The sequence below is a fragment of the Mytilus californianus genome, unplaced genomic scaffold (genome assembly GCF_021869535.1).
Source record: "Mytilus californianus isolate M0D057914Y unplaced genomic scaffold, xbMytCali1.0.p SCAF_1, whole genome shotgun sequence".
NCBI classification, from domain to species: domain Eukaryota; kingdom Metazoa; phylum Mollusca; class Bivalvia; order Mytilida; family Mytilidae; genus Mytilus; species Mytilus californianus.
In genome coordinates, this window is record NW_026262581.1 from 8,862,260 (window position 1) to 8,878,562 (window position 16,303).

A 16,303-nucleotide genomic window follows, 5' to 3' on the forward strand; every position below is an offset into this window, starting at 1 on the left:
AACAAAATTCGAACTTGATCTGTAACTTGTCATGATAAAACAAAACACCAAATTTCAAATCAATATCTTCAAGCACGAAGAAAAAGTGTGGAAAACTGATTTGCCGGACAGACAGACAGACAGAGTGCAAACCTAAAAGTCCCCTTCGACTTTGTCAGTAGGGGACTTATAAAAATTTGGATATAATGTATGATTGCCAATAAAACAACTATCCACCAGAGTTCAAATGCCTACTTAGGTAAACATTGCCAAAAAAACAATTATCCACCAGAGTTCAAATGCCTAAGGTAAAAGCAATTAAATTTTACAGTACAATCTACAATAATGAGAAAAACTCATATTGTATAGTTGGCTATGAAAGGCCCCGACATGAAAAATGTGAAACATTCTAACCAAGAAAACTAACAGCCTAATTTGTACAATACAATTTACGAAAATCAAATATGACAGACATGAACCAACAAAAACAACTGAATTATAGGCTCCTGACTTGGGACAGGCATTTAAAGAATGTGGCCAGGTTTAACATGTTTGTAAGAGCTCAACCCTCCCCTTAACATCGGACAGTGGTGTTACAGCTCAACATAAGAACAAACTGAAACTAGATGTGTCGGAACGAGATGAATGGCCCTGTCTCAAAAAGTTTTAAAAATCTGCAATTTTAACAACACATGTGGACACAAACATGCATGGAAGTATCCAGCTCTCAAGACCAATACTAGTTTGATGAAAAATTTCCTTGATCAATGAGTAGTTAAATTTCAAATTATCAGAAAACAGGAAGTGGATGTACTGAAGATGTGTTGAAACTACAATGAAAATCAGCATAAATTTGATCTGTAACTCATCATGGTAGACTCACATATAAAAAATCAGCACAAAATCTGAAGGCATATAGAAAAAAAGTCCATATAACTGTGATTTACAACAATTTATCAAAGTCCAAAGCCCGTAATTTCGGCTAAAATTAGCGGAACGAAACTTAAACTTGATCTGTAACTCATCATGGTTAACTCACATACCAAAAATTAGCCCAATATCTGAAGGCGTTTAGAAAAAATGACCGTATAACTGTGATTTTCAACAATTTATCAAAGTCCAAAGCCCGTAATTTCGGTAAAAATTAGCAAACTGGAATGAAACTTAAACTTGATCTGTAACTCATCATGGTTAACTCACATACCAAAAATTTGCCCAATATCTGAAGGCGTTTAGAAAAAAAGTCCGTATAATGGTTTGTGACGGAATGACGGACAAGGGTAAAACTATATGGCCCCGACAACTTTGTTGCGGGGCCACAAAAATCAGTTGCAAATGGCTTAACTCAATAAATCTGTATGAATCACAAAAAAATCCAATTAACATAAAAGCAATAGACACAAAGCAACAATATAAGTGTACTTCACAATTACTGAAAGCTAGTTTTCTTTCCTTCCTCACTATGCACTCCACAGACTTCATCAATATTTAATATGTATTGAGTAAATCAACATCCAATTTGTTTAAAGCAAAACATATTGTACTTAGGTTTATTAAATATACATACCAAATTACTGAATTGGCAAAGTTGTGCCAAGCTTAAGCTCACAGTAATTATATTATGCTCCAGTTATGTCTCCAACATATAAAGTTCTTGGATAAATCACCTCACGATGATATTCCATGCTATTGCAAGTTGGTATAGAGATGCAAACAATTATTTTTGAGAATTTTATGCAATACAAGCATTCTCAGAGTATTGCATGGCAATACATAGTCCCCTACCAATGAAAAATTCATTGAACTGGAACAAAATGCCAACTTGATCTATAACTTGTCATGGTGTAAACTATATAACATATATCAAGTCAATATCTTCAAGCATGACAAAAAAAGTGTGAAAAAATGAATATTTGAGTGAAATTTCTAAGTCCAAGTATCATAACTCTACATAAATCATCAGACAAGAACAAATTTCAAACTTGATCTTTTACTTTTCATGATAAAACTATATACCAATTATTAAATCAATATCTTCAAGCATGACAAAAAAGTGTGGAAAACTGATTATTTGAGTGAATTTTCTAAGTCCAAGGACCATAACTCTGCACAAAATCATCAGACCGGAAAATAATTCGAACTCGGTCTGTAACTTGTCAAGATAAAACTATATACCAAATTTCAAATCAATACCTTCAAGCACGAAGAAAAAAAGTGTGGAAAACTGATTTGCCGGACTGACGGATGGACAGACAGACAGACAGATGGAGTGCAAACCTAAAGTCCCCTTCAACTTCGTCGGTAGGGGACTAAAAAAATTTTTTTTAAATTTTAATCAAAGGATCGTACATCCTCTACGACCCGTGAATATCAACACAGTTTTACATTTTGTTTTGTAATGTTCCTATAACCTGCCATGTGCAGATTTTACCTACCACAATTAAATATTTTTCTGTTTATGTTATTTTAATATTTGGTGGTGTTATGGTTGATATGTGTCTTGGTCAACATGATCTACTTATTAGACTTTAGATTTAAAATGGACTTTTGGTTAATACAAGAACAAATTTTAAACTGTCTCATTTAATATTTTTATGTGTTTTGCCATATGTAGCAATCTATTGACTAGTATGTACCGATAGAAGTCATTGGCATTTATACTACACATACTTTTTATAATGCTTTATAGCTTTTATAATACTGAAGCTGTGGTTTAACAGTTGTTATCCATTTGTTTGATGTGTTTGAGCTTTTGATTTTGTCATTTGCTTAGGGACTTTCCGTTTGAAATTTTCCTAGGAGTTTGCTATTTTTGTTATTTTACTTTTTAATAACTGTCTTCAGCCTTTGATGTACTGATGCTATTTATACAACACATTATTACACTTACCAATACATCAATAAAACACACTAAATTCAATATGGACAGGAAAGTTCAATTGACAAATTTACAGATTTAATGAGCTTTGGTGTACAATTTGATAGAAATGTCAAGTTTTAATTTAAAAAATAAAACAAATAATGCATCAATGTCTTTTAATTTCTGAAAAATGTTTTCAAATAGACGCACATGTTTAAGGTAGAAAATACTCTCAAAATCATCTTAAAATGGTAATTGATGCAAAAAATAGGCTAAAACTTTAAACTCTTGTCTCTGTAAAACAATTATACAACATATTTTTAATAAATACAATAAAACTTATGATTCCAATGGTCTACCTACTTTCAGTTTCATAAATTTGTCTCTATGTTCTTTGGATGTTTTGGAAAAGCTACTCTTGACAATATTAAGTGGATGATCTTTACCTGTCAAATATATAGAATTTTTCATCTGATCAACTCCTAGATCTTTTAATAGAAAGCTACCATTGTAAGATCCATACTGAGCTATGTATGTAGATAAAATAAATCCAGTCATGAAAGCATCAAATCCTGCTCTATGACTACCTGATCGTACAATTTCCACAGGTTTCTTCAATATATCTGCAGGAAGTGTTATATCTTTAACATGACATTCATTTTCTTCCACATTTTCAATTGGAGTTACCTCCTCTTGTATTGAATCATCAAAGGTATCTTTACTTTCTTCTGATAACTCACTGTTTTCCCTATTATGACGTCGTCGCTTCCGTTTACGTCTCTTTTTTGTCTGAACAAACTGGTCTAAATCTAGGATAAGGTCAATGTCATGTGATCTTTTACATTTACTTCCTTTACCACACCAACCATGACCCTGAAATGAACATTATTAAATCAACATTAAAAAAATTATAGTGAATGACAACATGTTTCTGTTGAATCTATTAACTTTTATAGACTTGGAGCAATGTAAAGCTTGACATATTGTATATTGTCTATTGTTGAAGGCTCTTAGTTGCCCTCTACATGTCTTTTAGTTATTTTTCTTGTTGAGTTTTGTCTCATTGACATTTAAATCCCTATCTCTGTTTAGCCATATTAAACTATGATCTTTATATGTTTTGAAAAAGTATAAAAAGGAACTTTTCCTGTAAAAAATACAGAATTTCTCATCTAATCAACAACTAAATCTGTTAAAATAAAGCTACCATTATCATAAGATTCATACTGAGATATGAAAGTAGATTTTCTAATTTTATTTTTAGTACTGGTAATGGTGGCCAAGTTAACTGTTCAATGAACACCAGATATCATTTTGAAAAAAGACACCATAAACATTATTCTGGCTGGTTTGGATCCAATCGCCAATATTTGACAGATGGTTAAAATACCAAGTCAGTGCAATAACTCAAACTGGCCCTAAGAGCCAAACTGGATGATAACCGTGTTCTACTGTTAGGTAAAGAAAATAATAAGTTACCCCGAAAACTTCACAGACAGAATCCTTAAGCTTGTCAATCTGTTCTTCTGGTATATCTGTTGTATATGACTGTGGTAATTTAACGTTACATACAATTACTTGGTCAGACATCTTGGCGTAGTTAGGAATGTCTATTGCACAGTATGATCTATGGCTCTCTATTCCAAAATAATTATCTCTCTGTCTAAAAAGAAGTAAATTTCATGTATTTATTTTATATCTTAAAGCTGCCACTCATATGAAACTACAACATTGCATAAAGTTGGGTATTTCTTAGTTACAATTTTTACTTTCTAAATTTATCTAGAATTACCTTTTTCCCCTGTAGCTTGCTAATTTTTGCACCACTATAAATACAATGTACAGCCATGAAAATAAGGTCTTTTGTTTGGATGTGCATTATTTCTATTGATCAAGTTCAGTGAATGTTTCTGATTGGGAATAAAAGGAACTCAAACACTACTCATGAACAAAGACTCATAACTGATATTTCCTTATTTTCTATTTTTATATATGGGACAGGACTGATGGAAAATGATGGATAAAATTAGACTTTTTCCATGTTGACTGTCCTGTTACTCTGGAACAACAAATAAAAAAATTTCAAAATCAAAAGCGACATTTCTTTGATCAATCAATACCAACAAAAGTTTAAAATAGATTGATCTATGCCAACTAGAGTTGGTGTGTGATATGTGAAATATTGTCTTAAATATGATGGTTTAAGTCCCATAAAAAATGAAAACAACATGTTATAAATTTCATTTGTCTGATGTGTTTTTCTGGATTTACCTTCATCAGGTACGCTTAAAGCCCAATATTTGTAAGCCAAGGCTGTATAAGAACCAAAAAGTTGACTCTGGAACAACAAACAAACAAAATTTCAAAATCAAAAGGGAGCTTTCTTCTGTCAAGCCTAATGTTGTGTTTAAACTTCATGAGAACCGGTTAAAGCAAATTTGAGTAATCGTACAACATGTTGACATACAGACTATGGTATACCATAATACATGTACTACCCATCAATTAAGGGCATATATAAACCAACCAAATATCCAGATGCAACATAAAATGGAGGGTAAGTGCCAAACCATGACGATAGTTCATGTGCCTATTATTACTTTCAAAATTTGTGATATTGAATCAAGATGAAACAGACAGTAAAAGATACTTGAAGTAAAATATTTTTGATGAAGTAAACCTTACCTTTTCCTGAATACATATTCTAGATAAGATGCAGGCATTCTGTGTTGAAAATCTGTGACATATTTAGTATCAATCATTCCATTAGGGAACATTTCAGTGAGATCTGCTAGAAACATTGATGAAGATGTGGGTAAGTTTGTATACAAGTTCTGATACAGGAACATCAGGTCCATTAAGGCATTATGGAATACAACTGGAACTTCAGACACAAGCACACTGATGAATAACTGACGTAAAAATGATGGACCAGGAAAATCTGGCTGAAAATATAATATGCAAAACTACGGTATAGAGGCATTGAAATAAACAAATAAAGCATTTTCTATTGATTACAAAATTTCCAGTTGAAAATTAATAGTCTTACACAATAAATCGAGTAATAAACATTGTTGATATGGTATTTACAGCCAAATGACAGTAATTTTATTGCATAATAAACTATGGTTATCCAGTAAGATATTTAATTTATTGAAACATAACAAAGATGTTAATATCAAAAAGGTACATTTGTATCTGATAAACCCATTGCAGACTATCCTATGCCCTGCAAAATTGTTTTTATATCAATCTTTTACATTTCATCATAAATAAGGGTAAGATAATTTATGTGTACAGATGGTTTATAACATCTTCTGGCAAATTGATGGATTTGAACAAAAGTAGCACAACAAGTTTCAAGAGAGGAGCAAGAACTGCTGACCTTTCATTAACACTTGATTTCCATTCTATGTTGCTCAATCAAGTGTTATATGAACCAGGGCTTCCAAAACATATTTGTGCCAGCCAGACATTTTTTGTCTTATCCCGATTTTGATCCCTTAAGACTACATAACAAAAGGTAATCATGCTAATCAGTTGGGCATCATATAAATAATGAATGATTGACATAAAAACGATATTAAACAGGACTTTTGATACAAATTCGCTGTACTGACGTAAACTGTTAAATTGACAGTGCATTAATCGAAGTGTGCAACATTAGCGTATTAATATCTGCCTTAGAATCTTTATTTGTGCAAAATTACGGTCAAAATCATCCCTGTCAAAATCTTTACTTTCGTTTTTGAAGGTACATTTTCTCATACCGGGTGTTGACTTTAATACAATGTTAAAACACGGACCAGAGACAGTTACGAAAAATCAGTGTACGTTTAAAAAGGACAATTTAGTTTAAGTAGCTCCTTCAATCATTATTTCTTCAAGAAAATACTTGAAATGAACATTAGATAAAGGTATCAATGGTAATTTTAGTATTTTTGAAGAATTTGGATGCATAATTAAATCTCACAACTGCGCACCTGCGCACACGTGTACTTTGTTCAAACAACGTAGTCCTGACGATTAAAACCTTTATAACTACCTTTTAAAAATTTTCATCAAATCATATTTATATACATATTTTTGATAATTCAAATCTTTTTGATTAAACTAATCAGATGCAAACTGCTGAAATTTATAAAAATAACTTCAAATAGACCGATCAATGTCCGGTACATATTAGTTTACCTGTTACCTGAACAGGTAAATTTCAACTGTCTGACAACTAATTAATCTTGATTGTAATGAGAGGGTAATACAGTAGGATTTGTTTTGATAGTATTTATTCACCATGTCCCTTTTATGACCGGAAATGTGGCTGTTTAAGGCAAAAGGTCGGGTAAAAAATATCGCAAAAACTTCAATTTTTTTCTGAATTATGTTAAAATGGCAAACCTACGTTAAATGTCCGTTTCAGGTTTGGCACAACAAGTCATATTTATAATTCATCTGTCATGTCCAGAAAATACGACCATTTTGGAAGCCCTGATATGAACATGTTTTTCTATTGGCTAGCTATTGTCTATCTATTTTCAACTTCTGATTTTTTTCCCTGTGACATCTCACTTTGTTAATTCTGCGTTTTTATACTTTAAAAGAGGAATTGAGCATAATCTGAAATACTTTTTACAAGATCATACTGTGGATTACTTATTATTCGTAGGGTACCAATTTTCACGGGTGATAGAAAAACCATCAATTGAAATGTTCAACAAATTACAAATTTTCTATAGGCTTGTATGCAGACTTTGGCAAAAACCACAAAATCAAATACTGTAAACCAACTAATTTTTGCAAGCGATTTATTATCGCGACTTTCGCGAGCAGAAAAATAACGCAAATATAAATCGTCGTGAATATGTAAAACTTGGATTTTTCCTTATTTATCTACATCAAGTAAACTTGAGAATCGCGAAATTAAATCGCCGCGAAATGGGCTAGAAAGGGCTAAATGTGAAATAAAGTATCCGCGAAAATAAGTTGGTTTACAGTATCCAAGAAATTAAAAATTATCTTCAGTCCACGAAAATTGGTACCCATAAAAAATAAAGAAATTCACAGTAGACAATAGTGTTAAATTATGAAGCACAAAAATCTTAGTAAAATATTTTTTTTTATACAAACCCTGTCTGGTCCTCTGTAATATGAAATTCCTTTAGCATACTGTTTATTAAAATCAAATCCATGGTCAACCAAGAATTCAAGTGATGGTGGCTCAACTATATACTCATCTGAACACAAGGCTGTAATGTTAAAAGTCTGTACTGAAAACACCCATTTATTTGACTTAGCAAAGTTATTTTCATCATTACAATCATCTCCATCACCATTGGTTACAGGGCTACTGTTACATCCTGTCACTTCTGTCAGTTTGAAACATGAAAAACCAAGGGAGACAATTGATCTTGACTTTGCACTTTCTGACATTGACTTATATCTCTCCTCTATTTGTCTGTAAAATGAAATACAAGTAAATTTCAACATTGTCTTGTACCCTTAAAACTGTTAATCAAAGTTAATCAATAATAGGTGTGCTTAACACCAATCTTAATTTACAAGGATTGCTGGTATTTTATTGAAAGGTTGTGTTCTCTCTGGGTACTGCTCCAATAAAAACTGACTGTCATAAGGCCAAGGTCGCTGAAAGTGGCATTAAACAGACACAAACAAACAAACAAAGCAAGTCAGTGTACAAATGTTATTCCTAAAGAGTATTACATTTAATGACCAGTATTACATTTTATACAGAAAGAAGATAACCTTAATTATATTATTTTCCTGTTTGTGACAGAATCAATGAGAATATTGAACAAAATGTATGTTAATTTTAGGAATGTTCTCTAACAATTTTTGAATAGTTTTAGAAATTCAATTCCCAATTTTTATTTTTTCCCCATGTGAGAAGGACATCTATGAGTGATATGCATTTCAATAGATTCTTGTCCAAACAAATTAACGAAAAAATAACATTAAGTTTCATATGATGTCTTGTAAAGTATTCCATCATTTATTTTTAAATATTGCCGAAAAATTCCATCCTCAGGAGGTATAATTATAATTGAAAGTATTATTATCAAACAAAAAATTACTGTCCAGCAGAACTTAAAATGGTTTACATGGTACAACTCACATAATAACATTCCACAATATCAAATAATATGGTGTAACAAAATGAATGGATTAACGACCAAGGTGATTGCAGTTATATATATATATATACCACCCACTTCTTCAATCTTTATTGGTGGAATAATTAACATATTTCAGTTCATACTGCAACATATGTATACTGGAAGTTAGTAAATGTTCACATTTAGTGATTGCTTTCGTGATCCAAAACATTTGCATTTGTTCTACCCGAATTAAAGAATGCATTCCATGTTATTATTTAAATACATCCATGCATGTGTCATAACTGAGAATCAAATGCATTTGAAGTAATTAATACATCATTGTGATCAACTTACCTTGCGTTTAATGTCTTTCTGTCCCCAATACCACTCAGTTCCTATAAAAACATATCAAATTTAATAACTCATCTTACTCTAAATAAAATGCTACGCTGGACGCAGCTTGATACCACCACAGAGGTCGAACCCTGAACAGTTGGGGCAAGTATGGACACAACATTCAAGCTTGATACAGCACTGAATTTGGATTGTGATTAAATATTTGACACAGCATAGATTTCTGACACAGAATGAATGTGGTCTAAGAACTTAAATTTTTTTAATTTACCTATTCAAACCATATCATTATTATTTGCTTTTATATATAAATCAGAAATAACCAATATAAAATGGAAAATTTTAAAGAAAAAAAAGGAAAAAAAAATCCCTCCCCCCCATTTTTTGAACCCCCTTATGATTCATCACCCCCAAACTCAATCCCAGCCTTCCCTTTGTGGTACCTTGCAGTACAATTTCAGAGACATCCATACACTTGAACACAAGTTATTGTCTGGAAACTGTTTTTTGGCCCCTTTTTGGCCCCAAATTCTTAAACGTTTAGGGCAATTACCCCCAAACTCAAACCCAGTTTTCCCTTTATGATATGGAACCTTGTAGTACAAATTCATAAAGATCCATACACATACACACAAGTTATTGTCCTGAAACTAGAAAAATGCTTCTTTTTTGCCCCTAATTCCTAAAATTTTGAGGCAATTTCCCCCAAAATCAATCCCAGCCTTCCCTCTGTGGTATGACACCTTGCAGTACAATTTCAGAGAGATCCATACACTTGAACACAAGTTATTGTCTGGAAACTAGAAAAATGCTTATTTTTGGCCCATTTTTGGCCCCTTATTCCTAAATGTTTTGGGCAATTATCCCAAAACTCAAACCCAGCTTTCCCTTTGTGATATGAAACCTTGTAGTACAATTTCAGAAAGATCCATACACTTACACACAAGTTATTGTCCTGAAACTAGAAAAATGCTTGTTTTTTCCCCTTTTTTGGCCCCTAATTCCTTAAATTTTGAGGCAATTACCCCCAAAATCAATCCCACCATTCCCTTTGTGATATGGAATCTTGTGGTACAATGTCAGAGAGATCCATACACTAACACACAAGTTATGTCTGGAAGTTACAAAAATGCTTATTTTTGGCCCCTAATTCCTTAACTGTTGGTACCATAACCCCCAAAATCAATCCCAACCTTCCTTTTGAGGTATTGAACCTTATGGAAAAATTTCATAGAGATCCATTCACTTAAACTAAAGTTAGAGTGCGAAAACCAATGTGTCTTTGGACGATGATGACACCAATGTCATACCAATATACGACTGCAAAATTTTTTTGCGGTCGTATAAAAATTAAATGAATATTTTATGGCATTATTGAAAATAAGTTGCAGATTTCAAAGCTAACATCAAAGATCATGATGGCCATATTGTTTTTAAATGATCTTTGTGTACATCAACCACTGGAACTGTTTTAAAAGCATCAAATAAAATATTCCAAGTTACATTAAAGCTTTTTCTTACATTTGTATGAAGTGTGAACGGACAGACGAAGACAGATGAACTAGAGTATACCTAATCATGATTATATCTACTTATTATGAAAGAACAAATTATTAATTAATCCTTTTCAAAAGTTTCACTTTAACAATCCTCAAAAATTATTGCTGACATGAACATCCATAAAAATTATATATAACTAATATAAATAAGAGTCAAGTTATCTAATAAATATGTTGATGTGCACATTGGTTTTTGTTCAAATGACTGTATTGTTTCAGTATTTTATAATGAGATTGTCAGACAAATCATGATAGTTATTGTGATATTTTTTTTTTCATTATAGTCTGTAGATTGTTGACATAACCCTATGTCTGTGTGCTTCATTGCACTCATTATTAACATCTTGCAAAGTCTTCCACTCAAGTAAAGCAAGAGGTCATTTGAACTTACTGTGAGGTGTGATCTTTTATGACATATTGAAGGATTCACTGTTAATCTGAAATTACCAGGAATAACATCATTTAAATAGCCGTTCCTTTATTTCAGGTTTTGAAAAAAAAACATATTTTGTGTCATGAATTACTACACCTTCTGTCTCATCAGATATAACTCACTGTGTCTATGGCTACATAAGTTGCAGATTTCAAAGCTAACATCAAAGATGGCCATATTGTCTGTATATTATCTTTGTGTACATCAACCACTGGAACTGTTTCAAAGGATGCTGACATGATCTAACCTAAAACGAACCATAAATAAAATTAACAAATAAATGATACATACATTTTGAAGAATAATCCAAATTCAATTTTGTTGCCCTCCTTCAACATGTTTAGGCTTGGCATTTCAAATTATATGAAATAAAAAAAAAACTCTTCAAATATGGAATCATAGCATTGAATAATCAGTTTGTACATCAAAAAGATTTTTTTTTAATGAATCCTTTAACTTGAATTGGAACAATATAAAGAAAATGGTCAGAGCACTGCCCTTTTCCAAAATTCCAATCAATGCTCAAACACTGATATTTGTATAAATCCTGGTTTTCAGTTCTCAAGACTTATTGTTCGTATGTATGATGGTGCTCTGAATATAGGACCATAATCACAGTGACCTATACGCAAATGCAAAAATAATCACAGGATTTATCTGTGGTCCATCCAGTATGGAAGATGTGTGGACACCTGACAGACTTTCTGACTGTCCTGATTGGTACCTATATGTAATAACTTTGCCATCTAGTGGGAATCTGAGCAAAAACCTAACTGTTAAAGGTTTAGGCATTAGTGGAAGGCAGAACACTGAGGTGTAATTCTTTTAATATAACTTTAAACAATTTAAGATGTGCAATTTAAATAAAATATTGATTAAAGAGATATTTTTTGTTGATTAGGCAAGAGTTTTTTAATTTGTTGGTTTACGTAACCGCCTACCCAATTTCTCCGAATTTCAGACAAAAAAAATTGATAATTCATGCTTTTTAATTTCGGCTGACCCTAAGAAATACATTATCCCTGAAATATAAATAAAAATATCTGTGTAGTATCATTTTCCTGAGATTAAATGCATTATTTTAGCATGTTAAAACATTATCAGAAATGATTACACATTGTGTTCTAAAATAATAAAAATCTAAAAATAATCTGTAGTGTTTGCGTTTCTAAAAAAAGACCATCCAAACTTATCTTGAAATGTTGTTTGCGCAAATAATTTTGTGAATCAAAACCTATGTAAAAGCCCATTACATTAAGTTTGTTTTCCCTTTTTGTCATAATTCTGTAAGATTTTTCATCTCATAGATGAAATGGACCCGTCAAAACACGAAAGACATTTAAGCTTAAAGAAAGAGATATCCACAAACATGAACAAATGGGAATTTTCTTATTTCATAGATTGAAATTTTTTTAGTCCATTTTGATTTCAAAAATGGGATTGCCTGACAAAGGATGAAACCAATATCCTCTTTTATCAGGTGGACAGGTCTACTTCGTTAATGACTCAGATGGTAAAGTGTAATTTTCGTGTGACCTACAATTTTTATTTCACATCAGGATAAAAAATATAATCACACCTCAAATGAAATCGTAACTTATTTTATCATTACTTTTGGATATTTCTTGAAATATTATGCACCAACAAACACACAAAAGGTAAGAATTTGTAAATATGAAAGAATATCTAGCCGTCAATGAAAATTTCATGGCAAAATTGCGTCTCAAAGTTCAGCCGAAAATTCTCTTTTTAAAAGACAAGAGAAGCAAGATGTAATATAAACAAGCATCAGGGACAATGGTTTAAAACTCAAATTGGGCTTCCACAAGGCTCAGTTATATCCCCCTTACTTTTCAACATCTTTATTATTGATTTTTTTCCTAAAATTTCCTCTAACAAATGTAAATTTGCTGATGATGGGACAATCTGGAAAACAGGCAAAGACAAACATGAATTAGTGAAGGAGTTACAAAAAGATATTAACTCTATCCATGAATGGTCAACAAAATGGAGAATAAACCTCAGTATAGAAAAAAACAGAATTTTGTGTATTTTCCAGAAATGGTATGACAAAGGAGGACATCAAGATAATGTTACAAGGAAAGGAATTAAAATACAATCCAAACCCCAAAATTTTAGGCCTTACTTTAGATGTAAAAATGTAATTTCAATAAACACATAGACACTGTTGAGCAAAAAGCACAAAAGTCCTTAGGGATAATCAGAAACATCAAGGGAATAGCAAAGGTATCTACAAAAATTTTAATACAAATATATCAAAGTATAGTGCTGTCTACAATGTTATATGCTAGCAGTGTATGGCAAATCAACAACAACACGCATATAAATAAATTAAATGCTATTCAAAGAAAAGGACTAGCCTTATGTCTCAACCAACCAACAACAGCTAGTATAGAAGCCTTAGAAGTAGTAGCAGGAATACTTCCACTGGACCTCAAAAGAGAAGAAGCCGGTATAAGACAAATTGCAAAAATAAAATCATATAAAATCACTATCCCTATTAAACAAATTTTTGAAGATTGGAAAAATATAAATGAACCTGAAAAAATAACCTCACCAATTGGAAGAATGGTATTATAGTCTGAAGACATGAAGAGGTCAACAGAGATTGATTCTGATTGTATAGAGTCTCAATTTGAATTCCGAGGGTTAGCAGCCTCAAAATCACCACCAGAGTATTGAAAAATCTCGGAAGTTCAAAGTCTAGATCAGAGGAACAAGCATTTCAGGGAAAGACTATTATTTTGGAAAAAATACATCAACTAAAAAAGAATACAACATTAGCTTTCACTGATGGCTCCTGCAAAGGAAACCCAGGTCCATGCGGGGCTGGGGCAGCTATTTTAATATCAAACAGCACAGAACATGTGGAGTTAACACAGCCAGTTTCCAATAGAGGATCTATTTTATTAGGGGAATTAGTAGCTATCAAGCTGGTAATAGATTTTCTTATAATTCCAAACAACAGAAAAAACACTGAATCCATCAAAATTTTCTCCGACAGCCAATCAGCAATTGGAATTTTAACTTCAAATTGGAAATCAGATAATTACGGCAAAACTATTCATGATATTAAAATCGGTATATTGGGACTAAAATCTGAAGGAATCATTGTTTCCATTGAATGGACCCCTGGACACGCTGATATACAAGGTAATGAACTAGCAGACCAACTAGCTAAAAAAGCAGCACAGGAGGCAGAAAAAATACAAAGCATTCCAATATTTACAAAACAAGATATACAAAAAGGAGCAAAAGACAGTGTAATGTTAAAATGGCAAAACCGATGGGACACCAGTGATAAAGGAAGAAGATATTATTCATTTCAACAAAATGTAAAAAATACAATTCCAAAAAACAAACCGTCAACTGAAATATATCGGATAACTACTAGTTTAAGAACAGGATATTGTAATTTAAACTCTTACAAATCAATGATATGCCCAGCACTCATCGACAAATGCAGCTGTGGACAAATAGAAACAGTTGACCATTATCTACTGTATTGTGAAAATTATGAGGAGGCTAGAGAGAAACTCCGCTCTGTACTCTACTTCATAACATCAAAACTAACACTTAATTCAGAAGTATTATTAGCAACAGAAAATGAAAATTACAAACATCACATAGAAAATACTCAACATTTGTTCGGGGTCTTTATTAAAGATACTGGAAGGTTCACAAAATAGATAGTTAAGGTTTTATAAGGGTTAATTCTTTTTTTTTTTTTTTTTTTTTTAATTAATTATTTAATTATTTATTTATTTTTCTCTGCATTGCCACATCATAAATACAAATGTACTAATGAGTTTTATACAATAGTGACATAAAATTACCAGAGTGATCGAAAATACAGAGAGATTATAGTGTCAAGTTGAATCCGGGTCCGTTCACGCCCAATCACGTTCGCCCCCATGCACGTTCTTTTTATTTTTTTTATTTAAAATCTTCAAAGTTTTACTCATACCAAGCTAAATACATGCAGTATTTACATCAACGCAAGTTAAAACAACCATGACAACAATCATGATTTTCAAACACTCAACAATAACACCAAATTAGGCTGTGAATAAATACCAATTAGCAGTAATCATACATAATTAACATTTAATAATTAATCATCAAATCAATTTAAAACTATATTCCATTTAAAAATTCTCGAATTTATATTTATGAAAATAAAAATATTTTGATATAAACATCTACAAAACATCTAAAAATTTATCAGGTTTTTGAATAAAAAAAAAGGGTGCGAACGGACCTAGGGGGCAAACATGTGGGGTGCGAACGTGTAGGGTGCGAACGTGTATTGGGCGCGAACGGACCCGATACCTGTCAAGTTGACACTTCTAAAGACTAAAGACCATCCAGACGGAAAAAAGGGCTTATGCGTTATGACGTCGGATGAAGGCGTCACAGAAAAAAAAATAGCCTTTCAAGACGTCATAAATGACATAATTATTTGGACTATTATAAATCCTTGAATGAAACCAGCTGCAGTGCCTGTGTCTGTGAAATGTTTTATACTAGCAACATGCAACTTATCAGTTTGCCAGTTTTAATTGTTTGTTGATGGTGATTACTAGATATTTGTGTTATTGTACTTCAAACAAATGTGCGTTTGTTTGGAAATCTGAAATTCGCTTACAAAGATAATTTTCACTTTTTCTATTTTTCTATTTTTCCCTCCACATGTTTTGTCAATGAAAAACATAGAAACCTTCCGACTAATAGCTCATTCTAAAAATAAAACATTAACGGGCGGGACAGTTCCGGATTGTTTGAAAACAACATTTCGGCCATTGAACAAGTTCGGCCTTGAATGGTTTGATTTATTTGTGTTTAACGCCACTTTCAACACCATTGTGCTATTTCGTGGCGTTCTTTTTATATTTGTAGAGGAAGCCGGAGAACCACCGACCTTCGGTAGGAAAACTGCCAATCCTAGTTAATTAAGATTGGAGTCGAGTGCACCTGCCAC

General features: G+C 32.1%; 1 protein-coding gene across 1 annotated transcript; it reads right to left on the reverse strand.

The window, feature by feature from the left end:
• Positions 1 to 2,922: 2,922 nt before the first annotated feature.
• LOC127699427 (target of EGR1 protein 1-like) lies at positions 2,923 to 16,051 on the reverse strand. Its single transcript, XM_052203035.1, has 7 exons — positions 15,971 to 16,051; positions 11,424 to 11,548; positions 9,310 to 9,350; positions 7,967 to 8,294; positions 5,525 to 5,784; positions 4,319 to 4,502; positions 2,923 to 3,712 (listed from the first exon to the last, which is right to left on the reverse strand). The coding sequence occupies exons 2-7, from the start codon at positions 11,538 to 11,540 to the stop codon at positions 3,179 to 3,181; spliced, it is 1,464 nt and encodes a 487-aa protein (XP_052058995.1). The 5' UTR covers positions 11,541 to 11,548; positions 15,971 to 16,051; the 3' UTR covers positions 2,923 to 3,178.
• Between the last annotated feature and the right edge of the window lie 252 nt (positions 16,052 to 16,303).